Here is a 15,293-nt window from a genome sequence, read left to right as displayed (position 1 = left end):
CTCTTCTCAACTGCTCCCACTGACTCCCTTTCATTTCACCTCGTCAGGACATCCTAGCTGGGGTCCCCCGTGCCTCTCCCCCTGCACCCCAACCACCCTCTACATTGTTCAAGATGTCCCTACTGCTCAGAGAATATATTCTAGACTCCTAATGTGGCATCTGAGGTTCCCCATAACTGCACCCCAAACTCCTGCAGTCTCCTCTCCTACTCCATCCCAGTAGAGCCCCTCTGCTCTGAGCATGGTGACGTTCCGTTCCCCCAAATGCTTGGTTCTGTTTCCACCTCTTTCGTAACGGTTCTGAGCATTGGGAATGACAGAACTGGGACCAAACCTCAAACATCCCACATCCTCCGTGTGTGACTGTACAGCCAGTCACTCACCACGGAGAGCTTCAGAGTCCTCGTCCCCAAGTTTCCTGGTGACGAGCACCCCTGGGCCCTCCTCACAGGGATGGCATAAGACTGATGAGAAAACCCACTTAACACACGTATCGCGGTGCCAGACACGTAACAGCTGCACGACACTTCATGATATTTACATACATGTTTATTAATTTGTACAAAATATATGTCATCTCCATGCTGTAGCCCAGGGCTGCTGTCTGAGCCTATAAATAGGGTTTCTCTGATTGAAGGTATCGGCGCTGTTGAGGTGAACCCCGAAACCCCGAGCTCATTAGCCATCCATTCACCTGACAAGCCTGGTCCTCTAATCAACAAATTTGAGAGCCTCTTCCCGTGTTAACTGAATCGGTAAGGGTGTCTGGTCTTGAATAGTCACATGTCATTTACTTTATTCTTAGCTAAGTTGATATGACAGTTCAGGCAGGAGCGAGGTTTTCGCTATCGATCTCGAAGAAGCCAAGACATGTTCTTATTATATCCAATGGACCGTGGTCAGTGTTATTTCACATTTACCTATGTAAAGTTCTAAATCTGCAAAACAAAATTATATTCTCTGAATTTTTTAAAATCTAATCTTCCCTTTAAGAAAAAAAAAATGTTTTTTGTAATTTTCTTATATTTTTTTTAGACTTACCTCCAATTCCTTCAGCTTCCAGAACAGGCTTTGCAGAATTTTTCATGAGGGGACGGATGAGGGAGAAATTACAAGCCGCAAGGGTGAGAGAATATTTTGTTCAGTGCTGATTGCGAGTCTTCGAGTCTTGTCTAGCTGGCTTTGTTTGCTCAGAACCGTGTGGATTTGATGACCGTTAAACGCGGTTTTCACGGTTTAAATGTTAATGTCGTATCGAACACTGGAGCAGATGGAAATCATTCCTAAGAAGAATTTAATGTCATGTTTCTAAACCACTGCACTTGCTGTTAGCACCTTACGAGACAGAGCGTGTATTTTTTGCTGATTTTGGTCCACCGAGTTGGTGACTGGTTTTCATAGCATTCCTGACCTTCTGGAGCAGTAATTTTCTGTTTGACTTTTTAGTCCAAGGCAGAGAGTGCGTTGCTGCAGGACATTCCCACGCCTCGGCCCAGACGCTTACGAAGCCCCAGCGAGAAAGACTCGGAGACTGACTTTGGCACGGAGGTGAGAAACAGGCCGTCTCTGCTTTACGCTCAAAGACAGCGAAGCAAAGATCACATTTCCGACACCAGTTCTAGAACAGAGCTGTGCACAGAGGAGGCGTTAAATCCTTATTGATAATTATAATAGCCGCCATTCATGGAGCATTACTCAGTGACAGCCAAGTCCTTTCCCCATGCTACCGCATGTCCTTATCCGAACACGCCTGTGGGGTGGGTAATTTCCATTCCCATTCGACAGATGAGCAGACAGGTTCAGAGCAGCTGCCCAGCTGTCCCCAGGTCACAGAGCCTGATTGTGGAGGAGCCAGGATTTCCTCCCAGCTCTCATTCCCAGTCTGCCTCACAGCTCTGACCTGCTGGGTCCGCGGATCTCCAGGAAACAGAGAGAAAGAGAGATGAGAGCAAGGGCAGATGGTGGGGACCCTGAACGTTACACAAAGGAACCGTGATGGTTTTCGACAAGCCCTGGAAAGCTATCGGTGATCGGTGATCGGGCGGGGAGGTGGTTTGAATACCCTGGAGTGATTTCTGCTCGAATCTGAGGTGCTATCGGAGCATCTCAATATGCGGCCTTTTAGAGATGTGAGTAAGGAAGGGGCCAGGCATGGAGAAACAGATTAAGGAAGCAGTTCGCCGTGCGGAGTTTGGAAGTTTTGAGAACGCCCTCGCTGCCTGAGGGAAAAGACTAAAGGTGGAGGGTCTTGACGCTTGCAGAAAACCCTATAGTAATGGCCCCCGGGGGAAAGAGAAAGCCAGTGAAAGATAGAAAGACTTGTCAGGGATGTGAATAAAGGACAAGCGTGTAAGAGAAGAGAAGAAGGAACTGAAGGAACAGCAGAGCTAGTGGCTCAGTGAAATGCTTGCGAGTCTAATCCAACCGTCTGTCGCTACGGGTGGCGATGGTCGGGTTGTTTTTCACCCTTGAGGCAAAGAAGCATGGGCTTATACGGTAATACTTCCGTAGCACAAACATTGTTTTCTTAAATGATGCTTTTTCTTTTGCTGTGCTGAGACGTTATAAAAATTTAATCTTTATCCATCCTAAATAAGCCAAAGATTGCATGCTTATCAGAAAAGCTGCAGCGTGCTCAGGGTCTACAGTTCTTTAGTGGGGTCATTCAGTGGGTCCAAGGAAATGGCTTTGCTACAATTTGCTACTGCATTCTACTGGGGAGATATTTTTCTTTAATTCTGATGTATTATTTCCTTGGAAGAGCCATAATTTAAAAATATCAGAAACTGAAGAAAAACTAGCTAAAATCTCATCGGCTCGACACATTCACAAGCACATTTCTTCGTGTATATACTTCAACCTAAGAGGAATATCTAAGAAGTGGCCCATTTATATCCTACGGAGCAAAGACTGTAGCACACAAAGAACTCAGGTGTTGGCTCTCAGCTGTCCAGTGTTAAATGCTGGCAAGCTTGCCCACTAGCTGTGTGACCTTGGACACGTAACTTATCGACTCTCTGGACCCCACTTTCCACTTCTGTAAAATACGGATACTAGCAGAGCCTAAATATTGGTATTGTTTTGAGGATTCAGTGAGTTCATACATGTTACAGTGTTTCAAACAGTGCCTGCCACATGGCAAAGCCCTCTCTAGATAGGTATTAGCTAATGTTAGAAGCTGGGACATCAGAGAGAAAAGGAGAAACCAGTTGGTCAATAATTCAACTTCGCCAACACAAACCTGCATTAGCTTTCTCTCTATTGCATTTCTCGTCACTTTATACTCGGCAATTTCTGATAAGAGAATAAAGCCAAACACAAATCTCCAAGAACACACAAATGCCAAGGTAGAAATAACGCAGAACATGAGTACTTGGCCTCCAGTAGACCGGACCAAAGTGTCTCTATTCATGGGCCTGGTTCAGTGTCCCAGGTTACCCACAATCTGATTCTCTGATACACTCTACCTGTTGTCCAGCCAGCATCTGTGGGAGACTCCAGTGGGTTCTGAACTCACAGTGACGACAGTGGCAGCCACCCTCAAGGAACCAGCGGGCATGGCGGACATGTTAACAGACAATGGACGTACAAGGTGGTTAAGTGGTGCTAGGTGAAAAAGAAGGAGCAGTTAGGTTCTAGGAGGGGTGGATGAGGAGAGAGATGAGGACAGGTGGGAACAGGACCTGGTGGATCGGCTAGCAGAGGATAGAAGGAACGCTCATAATGAATATGAGCATATCAGGCCAGTGTAGGCAGAAGGCTCGGCTTCCAGTGAGGCAGCACATCGCCAGGCTCATGAGGAGGGCGGGCCGTGCGCCACGGAGGGGGTGAGTCGGACTTACTTACAATCGGACATTGTGGGTGCTTTTCTTCATAGACCGTTGGGAAATGATCATCTCTGAACTGGAAAAATCTATTGCTCTGTAAGCGAAATAACACTTTTCACTTTAGGGTTTCACGAGGATAGAATTTTATATTTGTTTAGCCCTGAGGGAGACAGAGCTGACTAGGAAAATATTCAGTAAACTTAACCTTCAAATACAGTTGACATTTGTCAGCATTTCCTTCCTCAGGAATGGTGATCTGAAGAGTTCATGCCTGTTTCACAACATCCTTCGTTTCTTGATTTAAACGATGTATCTATCTTTTTTTTTTTTTTTTTAATCATCTAGCCCGATAGAGCGGTACAGAGGACTCAACGAGAAGATGACTCCCAAAGCTATTCAAGAGTAAAGTTTCGTGATTCTGTACGAAAAATCAAGTCTAAACCCCAGGTGAGAAAATCTGTCTTTTGAAACCGTGCTTGTTTTAAATTATGCATACTTTAAATCGTGTTTTTTGTTGGTTCGTTTGTGTTTTGCAAAACCATCCAATGAGAGATGATGATATACATGAACCGAGTCTTATTGCTATGGAGTATGTAAGAAAAAAGTGTGAGAAATAATTCCTACTTTCAAAATTCTAGAATCCGGCTGTGGAGAGACCAGAGTGCTGCCTGGTTTGGGGCCGGGAAATGCATGGAAGGGCAGAAAATGTTAGTGATGAGACTATCTGTTCAGCACTGAAGTTATACCAGCTTTCATTATGAAAAAAAGTAGCGGGGATACTAACTCTAGAAGAAGCAAAAAACAAAAAAAAGACCTCATTTTTTTAAAAAAAAAATAAGGTTAACAAGTCTAGTATTGCTCATAATTAAATAAAACTACCTCAGCATTGACCTATAAAACAATAAATCACTTTTTGGCATTTTATTCATCCTCTCTGAAGCTTATATTGTTGTAAATACTGTTATAAATTATATATTTATGTGCTCGTGGGAGTGTAAATGACAGCTGGTTTATAAAAATGTAACTCATTAAAGATACTTAGTAAAGGCCGCCAACTGCCTCCTGCACTTGTTAAAGCTCATTACCAGTAATCTCGTACCTTCGACAAAGGTAATACGCTGACGATGCCTAGAATGCGCCTGGTACCATGAGCATCAAGCCGGCCGTCAGTGAACTGTGCAGAGCTCATTTCAGGTTTTAAAATCTGAAATCATATCGCTCACTACTTCTCTTTAGGTTCCACCCGGCTTCCCCTCTGCTGAAGAAGCCTATAACTTCTTTACTTTCAACTTTGATCCTGAACCAGAAGAATCAGAGGAAAAACCCAAAGCAAAAAATAAAGAAGGAACTAATCAAATGGAGGAGGAAGGAGAGGAAGAAGAGCCGCCTGTGCCAGAAAGAGTAAACAAACCGGTACTTAATATTATGGTGGTGACGATGACGACAATGATGACATCCTAGCCAGGAAGAGAGTGGCTGAGGACGACCCTGCCACCACCACACAGAGCAGCTCATCCATGTCTTAGTCAAAAACAATAGGAGTCCTAGGTTCTTTCCAGTAATTTCTGTAGCCTTTGATTTCATCCCATAATCTGGGTAGTAAGGGTCTTGACTAAACCTGTCCATCTTTCTCTTGCGGGGGGAAAAAAAAAAGAGACAGAACAATGCAGCTTGCAGATTTTTCTTACTAGACTCTACACAATGATTAGTGTTCGTTTCACCTGCAAAACGTTGACCTCTCTCAAGCAAGTGAAAACTAGCTTTCCCTCCCCACAACCTTACAGGAAAGCAGCTGTCTTGTGCCCTATACTACACCCGAGCTACAGCTCAGATTCCATAATTGTGGGTGGCATGTGTGAGATAAAAGAAAATACGCCAGTAAAAAAATGTGCAAAGGACTTGAATAGACACTTCTACAAAGAAATGACCAATGAGCACATGAAAAGATGCTTGATATTACTAATCATTAGAGAAAGGAAATCAAAACCACAAAGAAACTAAAAAACACAATAAACAAACGAACCACAATGAGAAACCACTTTAGACAAATTAGAATGGCTATTATTTAAAAAAAGAAAAAAGTAGTCTACGGCCCTGCCACCCTCAACAAGCCCGATCCCGTCTGATCTTGGAAGCTAAGCAGGGTCGGGCCTGGTTAGTACTTGGATGGGAGACCAACTAGGAAGACCAGGTGCTGTAGGGGTAAAAAATAAAAAAATAAGGGATTGTAAACTGACGAGGTCCTTGCAATCTGTGAGGTCAACCAAGGGTTGCCTCACCTAAAAATGAAAAGAAAGAAAGAAGGGAGGGAGGGAGGGAGGAAAGAAAAAAGAAAGTACTGGCAAGAATGTGGAGAAATTGGCCCCTTGTGGATTTGCCGATAGGAATGTAAAATGGTGTCACCGCTGTGAAAAACAGTATGGCGGTTCCTCAAAAACTAAAAAATCCACTTGGTAAAAATGAAAGGCCATGTCGTCGTATGCTTTCATTTAAAAAAAAAAAAAAAAAAGATAAACGAAAGGAAAAGGTAACTTTATTGCAGGGTAAGTGGTGAGTTTAATATCATTGGTTATTTTTCTGTGTAAACTCATTACCTTAGCATGATTTTTTTCATGTTATTTTTTAACTGAACGCAGGATGAGGAAGAGATGCTTAACGGCAAAGACGCCGAGGATTTCTTACTGGGCTTAGAGCGCGCGGCTGGAGAGTTCGTGGCAGTGAGACCCGCAGACTATGAAAGCATCCATGTCCGGCTGCAGAAGGAGAGAGAAATCCTGTTTGTACCCAGCAGGCTGACAGGTACTAGCTCCTCCTACCTTCCCGCTCAGCTCCATTCTCCTTCACATGAAACACAGCTGGTGTCGAAGGTGCCTGATTTTCGCCACTGATCCCAACTTCTAATCTGATTTAAAAATCTAGAAATACATGTAGACACACACAAAAAAATGTAGAACATAGAAAAACATCTATTCAACAAACACGAATCGATAGCAGAAGTCCGGGATGCTGTGGGAGCCCTGTGTCACACCGCCGACCGGTCCTGGGAGCTGAGAGGCGACTCAGGCTTTTCTGAGATTGAAAAGGAACAACTCTGTTTGATTCTCCGCTCACACCCAATACTTCTAGAACACTTCTGTAACTACGGTGTGTGTGTATTTATCTACACCAACCAATTCTCCACCAACTGGGTGTCCTACAATTTAAATCTGACACTATCTACCTGGGTCTAGAGTGGAACCCACAAATCAAGGGCTCAGTCCCCCAAGACTGCCCACTACTCCCTCTTCAGGTGTGATAATTTGATATAACAGTGCATAGAACTCAAGGAAACACTTAACTTGTATTTACTGGTTTATTATATAATAAAGGATACGATAGAGAATACAGGTAAAGGTGTGTGGGACGGGGCATGGATGTGCTCTCCAGCGCACCACCCTCCCGGCACCAGAAGCTCTCCCAACCCCTTCCTGTAGGATGTTTACCAAGGCTTTATCATGTAGACGTAATGGATCAAATCACTGCTAATGGTGATCAGTTACACCTCTCGTCCCTGGGTCCCTCTCCTCTCCCAGAGGTGGGAGTGAAGGGAGGAGGGGTTGCAGAAAGTCCCATCCCTCTACTCACCGAGCTGATCCCCTGGCCACCAGCCCCCATCCTGAGACCATTCAGGAGTCATCTCATTAGCATACAAAGGACGGACACATCACTTTGGAGATTGTAAGGTTTGAGGACTGTGGGCAGGAAGGCAGGCTGGCAGAGGTTCCTCGCCCTGGGGAAATGGGACCCTTTGATTAACTCCTAGTTATGGCCTCTTGCTTCCTTTCTGCCCTGGGTTTCTCTTTACTCTTCCCCCGCCCCACCCCCCACCCCCAAATTCCTTCTCCTACTGATGCACCTGGGGAGTCTCCCGGTTCTAGTGGTTCACACTTATAACAGCATGCAGCCTGAGTCCCGTGGGAGCCCCCATCAGGATGGGCAGGGGCGGTGCCTCACTTGGACTTGGGTTTCTTTCCACTTGTCATGTTCTGAGGTCCAGTTAAGTGCTGGGCCAAAGATAAATTATCATTTGGTTTTGATAGTTTGTTTTGAATCATATATGTTCAAAGCATTGGCATTTGTCGGCCATCCCACATTACCTTTTAAAGTACGTAGCTGGCAAAAGTGCCCAAAGTTCATAACTTTTCAATAATAAAATAATAATAATAGTAATAGTCGTGAATACATTCTGTTCGCTTACTCCAAGTACTTTTTTAAGCACTCGATATGTATCAAACTAACAGGGCCCTGCGCCGAGGCTGGAGAGGTATTGTTTTTCATGCGGGTTTTACAGATGAAAAAGTAGAATCTCAGAGAAGTTGGGAACTGGCCCAAGACCATGAAGCCAGTAAAGTGAGGGAGGCAGGTTTGTCATCTAGGTGGCGGGCTCCAGAGGCCACACGCTTGGCACAATGCGTCATGATGCCTGGGGGCACAGAGCAATGCACTTGCAGCAGCCTGGGCCAAGGAGATTTGTCACTTGCGTTTTTGCTCAGCGGACTCACTGCTAGGCCTCTCCCCAGAGCTACCTGGGTTGGAATGGAGGTTCGCCCTCTGGGCTGGCTCAGAGGGGGCCAGAAACTAGGAGTTGGCAGGGGCAGGGCAGAGGCTTAGGAGTCGGGACTGCTCTGTGGCTGCTCTGAGTGGGGATCAGAGCATGCTCCGGCTCCATCTTCTGGCTCTGGTCTTGCTCTGATCTGGGGGGAAGGGCCCCGTGAGGGGGTGACCCCACGGCCAAGCGAATTGGACTTGGAGAGCCACACAGACCCAGCTCTCCCTTCGTGAGGTCTGACCTTGAGCGACTTCCTCCATGCCTCACCTGAAGACAGGAAATGAAACTATGAGATGACTTTGGGTGTGCGTTTTTATTCTGAGCATTGAGGACGTCGTGTGAGTGAAGTGCTGTGTCATGACTGGCACATGGCAGGGGATAAAAAAAGCAACAAACCAATGTCCTCTGTTCCTGTTGTTCATGTTACCGTTTAGAGAACGGTTTCCAAATTAGTGTGTTCGCCCCAAGGACAGAGGAAGAAAACATCGAGACTTCTACTTACACTTATTTTTCATCGAATTTAGTTAAAATTTAATTTAATTAAATCCTAATTTAACTTTGTCTGTGCAATAGTGCCTACATACCGAAGAAACATCCAGATATTGGGCGAGTGCCCAAAAATGTTTTAATGAAAAATTTGGAACACCGCTGGATTAGTGGTAGACCGATGTCTAGATACATGAATGGAGGGGGTGGGGAAGAGAAGAATCAGTAAAACAATAGTGTGCCCACTTTTTTAAGGACTCAGAGGCAGCTTTTCCAGGGAACGCTGGCATTAGTTGATTTTCGTGGGTGGGTTTGGGATGCAGAGTGTCCAACTGGCCACACGCAGGAAAATCGGATTCAGGGATTTGGCATGGTTTAGAATGAGGTAATTATGAAACAGAAATGAGTCTCCATCCTTAATCGTCAATTCTCAAATTACACCCCAGCTCCCAGAGGTCAGCATCTGCCGGCTTCTCGGCTTCTCTCATTTCCCCTCACGCCCCTCGGCCACAGCAGCGGGGCCCAGCCAGTCTTTTTAGAATCAAACATCTGCGCAGGTCCCTCCCCAGGGAGGAGCCCGCAGCGACCCAACCCCGCCTGGAACACACTCCAGCTCCTCCATGACCGGCTTTCCCTCCTGCCCACCAACAGCCGCCTGCCCCTGCTCACTATACCCAGGCATGCTGGAAGTTTCTCTGTTCTCAAACACCCCCTCCTTAGTACACGCTATTCCCTTGTGCAAATAGGCCTGCTGTCTCGCCACCATACCTTCCTCCTCGGCCTTCAGGCGTCAGTGCAAATGCATGGCCTCGAGGAAAGGCTTCCTTCCCGGCTCCATCCCAAGTGTGTCCCCTCTCGGCCCTCCGTCACCACCCCTGTGTATTTCTTTCAGTGCATTTATGACTCTTTGACACGATCTTCAGCCCTTAGCTTACCGCTGCTCCCTGTCACTCCCGCTGACCCCTCAGTGTCTCCCCAGTGCCTGGCACAGGGAGGCCCCTGGTGAAGATTCGTTCTGTGAATGATTCAAAGGGTGAGGGGCCAATTGAGGTAATGGTTAGCTTTGGTCAAACACACTTTTTAATTTACAAAGCATATTCCCACACTTTACCTCTCCAAATCCTTCCACGAACCCAGTGAAATATAGATATCGTCATTCCTTCCGTGCAGGAGAGTTCAAAGGAGTGCCTGCCCCAAACTGAGTCCCCTAAGAAGCAGTCATGCATGTCATGCTCCTCACAGTCCACCACGCTGGCCACTTAGGTATTGAATTATTTCATCATTCTACAACGCGATGTTGCAAGGAAACACATTCACCTGAGTTCTGCTTCTCGACGTTCATTTGGAAAGTGTGCATTTCCAAGAACAGAAATGAAATCTCGGGTGATTGCTTTAATTCACCAAACCGCAGTCTGAAACGTTGGGTTGGCGCTAACGTCACTGTGTTTCTTTATGAACTATCTAGTGCCTACGTGTAAGAAGCTTCCTGAGAACGTGCAGCCCAGGTTCCTGGAGGACGAAGGCCTCTACATCGGAACACGCCCGGAGGTGCCACGCACGGCTCAGAACATTGTGGAGAACAGACTGCTGGAGCAGGAGCCTGTAAGCACGGTCCTGCTCCAAGTGTGGCCCCCGGTGACACAGAGAGGCTCTCTCCTGATGGAGCGGTCACTGCAGCATTGAACCCATTTCCTCTTGAGGGTGTCTACACACAGTGGTCCCTTTTTTTTTTTAAATTTGTCTCTCAGTGTACTTAGTGACCCTCAGACAGCACAATCTCTCCACTGCTCAAAACCCATCTTCTGCTGGCCGGATCCAGGCTTCTGCCAAATCAGATATTGGCAACCTTTTCCCAATTGACAGGATGTTCTCAATTTATTTTATGTTTCTTTTTCTCCCTTACATTTTTAATGAATAGAAAATACATTTTTTTGTAAGCATTCATTTGAGCTTTTACTTAAGCTTTTTTGTTTGTTTTTGGAGGGGAGAACTATATCTTAAATTAATTGTGGGGAGCAATTGTGAAGACTCAATTTCTAATGGAAACAGATTTGAGAACATCTTTTGGAAAAGGCAGAAGGTGCATGAGATGTGTATGTTGACACAGAATTTTCCTGCAGTGGTTGTTTATTTTGTAAACCATTTTCTGTCCCATTAGAAGAAAATGTTGTCCTTCCCTCTGCTTGTTCCCCAGGGGAGAAAATGGTTTGGAGATGATGGCAGAATCCTAGCACTGCCCAACCCCATCAAACCATTTCCATCAAGGCCCCCAGTGTTGACACAGGAGCAAGACGTTAAGGCGGAACTTGAAACGCTGTATAAAAAGGTAAAACTCCCCTCCGCATTTTTACTGCAGGAATTTGCTTGTCAGTGCTTTGCTTCTTGAATAGCTTGGAGGGCTGCATCTGTAACATTCTACTTTGATTTTACTTTTATAATTCACTATCTTACACATAAAGAACAAACAGCAGGCATATTTATAAGAGTGATTTTTCTGTGCTCACCTAATCCCTTCTTGACCCTAGGAGTGAGTTTCCCAGGTGGGAATAGCTAAGTCGGCATCTTCATTTGCATATTCGGGTCAGTCGTCCATATTTTCCTCCTTTGCTTTCTGTCATCTTACGTATGCTGCGGGATTACTTCCCACTCATTGCAATACCTAGAGGTTTTCTATCCTCGCAAATCCTTTTGATTGTATTTCTCTAAGCTCTGGTACCGCACTGCCTGCTTGAGTCCTGGCTGGACCCCTCCTTGGGAGAACTTGGCCCTGGATCTCTCTTTGCTGCAATTTCTTCATCTGTACAGTGGGCATAATGATAGCTCTACCTCTGGCATCGTTGCGCAGATGGGTTGAGATAATACGCGTGAGCACTTGGAACAGCTCCGTAAGGGCTGGCTGTGCTAAACAGACCGAGTTCATGTTTAACTATATTGCTCTTGCTTTCCTGAAGTGCTAAGCAAGGATCGGCTCCTATGGAAACTCATGTAATTATAAATTTGTAACATTTCAATACTGATCAAGGGGATAGGATGATCATTCTGTAAAGTGGGTGATGAACAGAGAAAAACCGGGCGTAAGTCAGAAAATCTGAGCTGGGTCGGATGTTCCACTGACTAGTTTGTGGCCTTGGGCGGATCCCTGTCCCTCTCCGGACCTGTTTCCTTAATTGAAAAATAGGAATAATAATAATCTTCTCTGCCTCCCAGGATCATTGTGAGTACTGAGACAATGTTCGTGTATGCCCTTTTCAAAATTATGAATTCGTATAAAATATTGCTATTACAGACAAGTATTAACAAGTGGCCACTTTGGGCAGAAATGTGTTCCTGGGAGTAGATTTACAAAACAAGCATAAACCTAAGTCCCAGTCCATGAGAGATTTATCATCTATTTGCTTATATGACATAATTAATTAGTGATCGAGGCAGCAGCAATTTGTGAACATATCTAATGATCCATCAGTCTGTCTCTTCATCTGTCCATCCATGTCGGCATAGCACACAGATATAATGAAGCACTAAGTTATAGGTTAAAATTAGGAAATAGGAGAGTAATTACTATGGATATTGAGGGAGTCTATCTTCTCTGTCTCCTTAAGAAGTGCTGAACTAATTGGGGAATGCGCAGAAGTCAGAGATGGATGCAGGCATCATCGGTTGCACTAAGGGTAAAACTAGACAATAGAATTCCACTTGGAACCGGGACCAAATCTGGGGAAAGGAGAGGCAAAGCACAGGTGACCGAGGTAACATTCCAAGTAATGAGACCCACGCTACCACCTTGCTTACTCATACCGGGAAGGGTTCAAGACGGAACCTGACGGGCTCGCCCTGAGTGATCTCATAACCGCACCGTGAAAGGGACGTCAAGGCAAGAGCCAGCAGCAGCCGAGCAATGGGAGAGGACTCCTCCGCTAAGTCTGGGGAATGATGTTTGCTGGTACGTGGCTTTGTGAGGCAGGAATTTTTAAATTAATCCAGGTAGTCTGGGTGATCAGAAGACACATAGGTACCACAGGCAGATTAAAACTTCTCAAACGAATGTGGGTTCTAGCGGAATACTTGTACTCGAATGAAAGAGAAAAGAAATGGGCTTTCATCGTCGCAGTCGACATCGTAAGGACGTCAGTGACGATGAGAACCGAGGCTTTCGTTAGGTACCAAATATCAGTGGAATATCGTCCACGTAGAGGTGGTCTTTCTGCCCTGTAAATCCAAATGCAGATTCAGTTCAGACTCACAGTCAGTCCATTCTTATTCAAGCCTACCATATTTGGTAACGCATCCTGCTTTTACGAGGGCATTTTTTAAAAATAGAAAGTCTATAGGTCTCTTCAAAGACAGACCGAATGTTGTTTTATAGGAGAAAACTTGTAATTTGATTAAAATAAATGAAGGATACTCTCTCTCTCAGAGTCCTGCAAGAAATCATAAGTCTTAATATACACTAATAGTCTACTAATCTTGGGAAGAATTATGAAATTAAATGGCTAAAAAGAAATAAACTCATATATATTCTTACCTGTGAATTCCAGTACAAATCAAGCAACACATCATGATAAATTTACTGGTAAATGAAGGCTCATATGTATATGCTTTTCTGTAAATGCAAATACTTGTACTGATTTGATAACTAATAGTAACTGTAAAGCAGATCACACTATATGACAAATGTGAATACATTTCTGTACACATAGGCTTGTGTACACAGACGCACATATACCACACATACACAAGCTGGGCCTCCCTTTTCTGTTCTTAATCTGATAGGGTAGAATATTAGAATCTTAGAATCGTAGGATTCTAACTCTGGAGGCCCCTCTTCCGGCTCTCAAGCCTTCCCATGCATATCCAGGCCTGTCCTTCCCACCCCACATTATAAAGATCAGATCCTGGTCCTCCCTCCACCCTCTAAATTGAAGGCAGGCCCCACTAATGGAAGACATCCATTCATCTTTGTGGAGTAAATGAGGTGATGTATGTGAAGGGCTGTCTATAATGCCTAGTCAGCCACAAAATGCTAACTGAATCTTTTTCATCAGCCTCCCCTTTCTGCAGAGGTGGACATAGAGGCACCCAGAAGTGTAGTAACCAGCCCAGAGTCCCAGAGCAAGTTAGAGCCAGAGCTAGAATCCAAGGCTTCTGGCCCTGAATCAGCATCTCACATGATGCCATGAAGAAGAGTTAAATGAAGATGTTACATACAGTCTCAAGGATGGAAGCTTCGATTCTGACTAGGATTTTTACAACCCCCATTTAACCTCATAACTTGTAAACAATACACCTGTGTTACATCATCTTACATTATCATTTTCCAAATAACATAAATAGCTCCCAAAAGCCCCCCTGCCTGTGCAAAAAAAGGAGGCTCGAGGGATGTGTCTCAAATCCCACATCCCGATCATAGGCAGTGTCTACAAGGGAGGTGAAGACACGAAGCCCAAAAGTCTCCTCTCCACCTTGGAGCTGCTCACACTCGAAAACTAGATTCTCGCAAAAGCGGCCGTGGGAGATGGAGACCGTCTTGAAGACCGTGGAATAAAAGCAGAGATAGGTGTATCTGACACGCCGCACACCGTGGGGTCCAGGAAGTCCCCGTGGACATTCCCATGCCGATTTCCCACACAGTCAGCGGCTCCACTGCCCTCTTCCCGTTACTTTGCTCGTGGAGAATATACCTATGATCCAGAGAGTGATCGGTTTGGACTGGAATCTGTGCTCCTCTCATGAAAAGAATTTCAAGGTCATCAGCGATAAAACCCAAGATTTCAAGAAACAGGACGGTCTGCATGACAAAGATTAGGACGATGACTTGGGAGACAGAAAATGTAAAAGACCTCGGAAGCAAGATTGAAATGGTTTCTCTCCTCACTCCTGGTCTTTCATTTTACGTTTCGAGTATTCAGAAAAGAGCAGGCCCTGAAAACCTCCAGGACATTGGGAATGGAGCGTGGTTCTCCTGGCTTGCCCAGGGTAGGACATACCTTGTGTCTGACAGTCTTCCCACTGCTCATTAGATCAGTCTTAACTGTTTTCCCCCCACGCTCTGCTCTCTCTGGCAGGCAGTCAGATATGTGCACAGAAGTCAACACATGATTGGATCTGGAGACTCCCCTGGAAATTTCCAACTGGACATTGACATTTCAGGGTTAATCTTCACTCATCATCCCTGTTTTAGCCGAGAGCATGTTTTGGCAGCCAAGCTGGCCCAGCTGTATGACCAGTATCTTGCAAGGTGCCAGAGAAGCAAGGCGAAGTTTCTTACTGATAAGGTACACTCTACCACGCTCACTGTTGGCGGGGCTGGTTCTTCTGATGAGTCCGAACAACAAAGTGCCTCCAGTGGCAAATGCTTATGCTCTTCTTTCTCATGGTCCCTCTGTCTGGGATGT

The 15,293-nt window shown here is 45.3% G+C and overlaps 1 protein-coding gene, 1 long non-coding RNA gene and 1 pseudogene across 9 annotated transcripts in view; 2 read left to right on the top strand and 1 right to left on the bottom strand.

Annotated features, from left to right (window-relative positions):
* CC2D2A (coiled-coil and C2 domain containing 2A) overlaps positions 1–15,293 on the top strand; it is a 101,646-nt gene that overhangs the window by 25,808 nt on the left and 60,545 nt on the right. For 6 of the 8 annotated variants that reach the window (XM_025051769.1, XM_015594915.2, XM_015594914.2 and 3 more), the window contains 8 exons: positions 1,036–1,124; positions 1,447–1,548; positions 4,173–4,274; positions 5,064–5,240; positions 6,464–6,626; positions 10,367–10,503; positions 11,096–11,227; positions 14,964–15,173. In XM_025051769.1, the coding sequence (XP_024907537.1) occupies positions 1,036–1,124; positions 1,447–1,548; positions 4,173–4,274; positions 5,064–5,240; positions 6,464–6,626; positions 10,367–10,503; positions 11,096–11,227; positions 14,964–15,173 (1,112 nt within the window). The remainder of the gene's footprint in view (positions 1–1,035; positions 1,125–1,446; positions 1,549–4,172; positions 4,275–5,063; positions 5,241–6,463; positions 6,627–10,366; positions 10,504–11,095; positions 11,228–14,963; positions 15,174–15,293) is intronic. The other 2 variants (XM_015594913.2, XM_025051770.1) reach the window with 2 other exon arrangements.
* Positions 3,596–6,436, bottom strand: LOC112485482. The gene is made up of 3 exons (XR_003048466.1): positions 6,422–6,436; positions 3,847–3,921; positions 3,596–3,606 (listed from the first exon to the last, which is right to left on the bottom strand). It is a non-coding gene; the product is annotated as an uncharacterized LOC112485482 (long non-coding RNA).
* On the top strand, positions 5,912–6,030 carry LOC112485546 (annotated as a pseudogene).

This window comes from Pteropus alecto, unplaced genomic scaffold (genome assembly GCF_000325575.1).
Source record: "Pteropus alecto unplaced genomic scaffold, ASM32557v1 scaffold5, whole genome shotgun sequence".
In the NCBI taxonomy this organism is placed as follows: Eukaryota; Metazoa; Chordata; class Mammalia; order Chiroptera; family Pteropodidae; genus Pteropus; species Pteropus alecto.
This window is presented reverse-complemented; position numbering and strand designations above follow the sequence as displayed.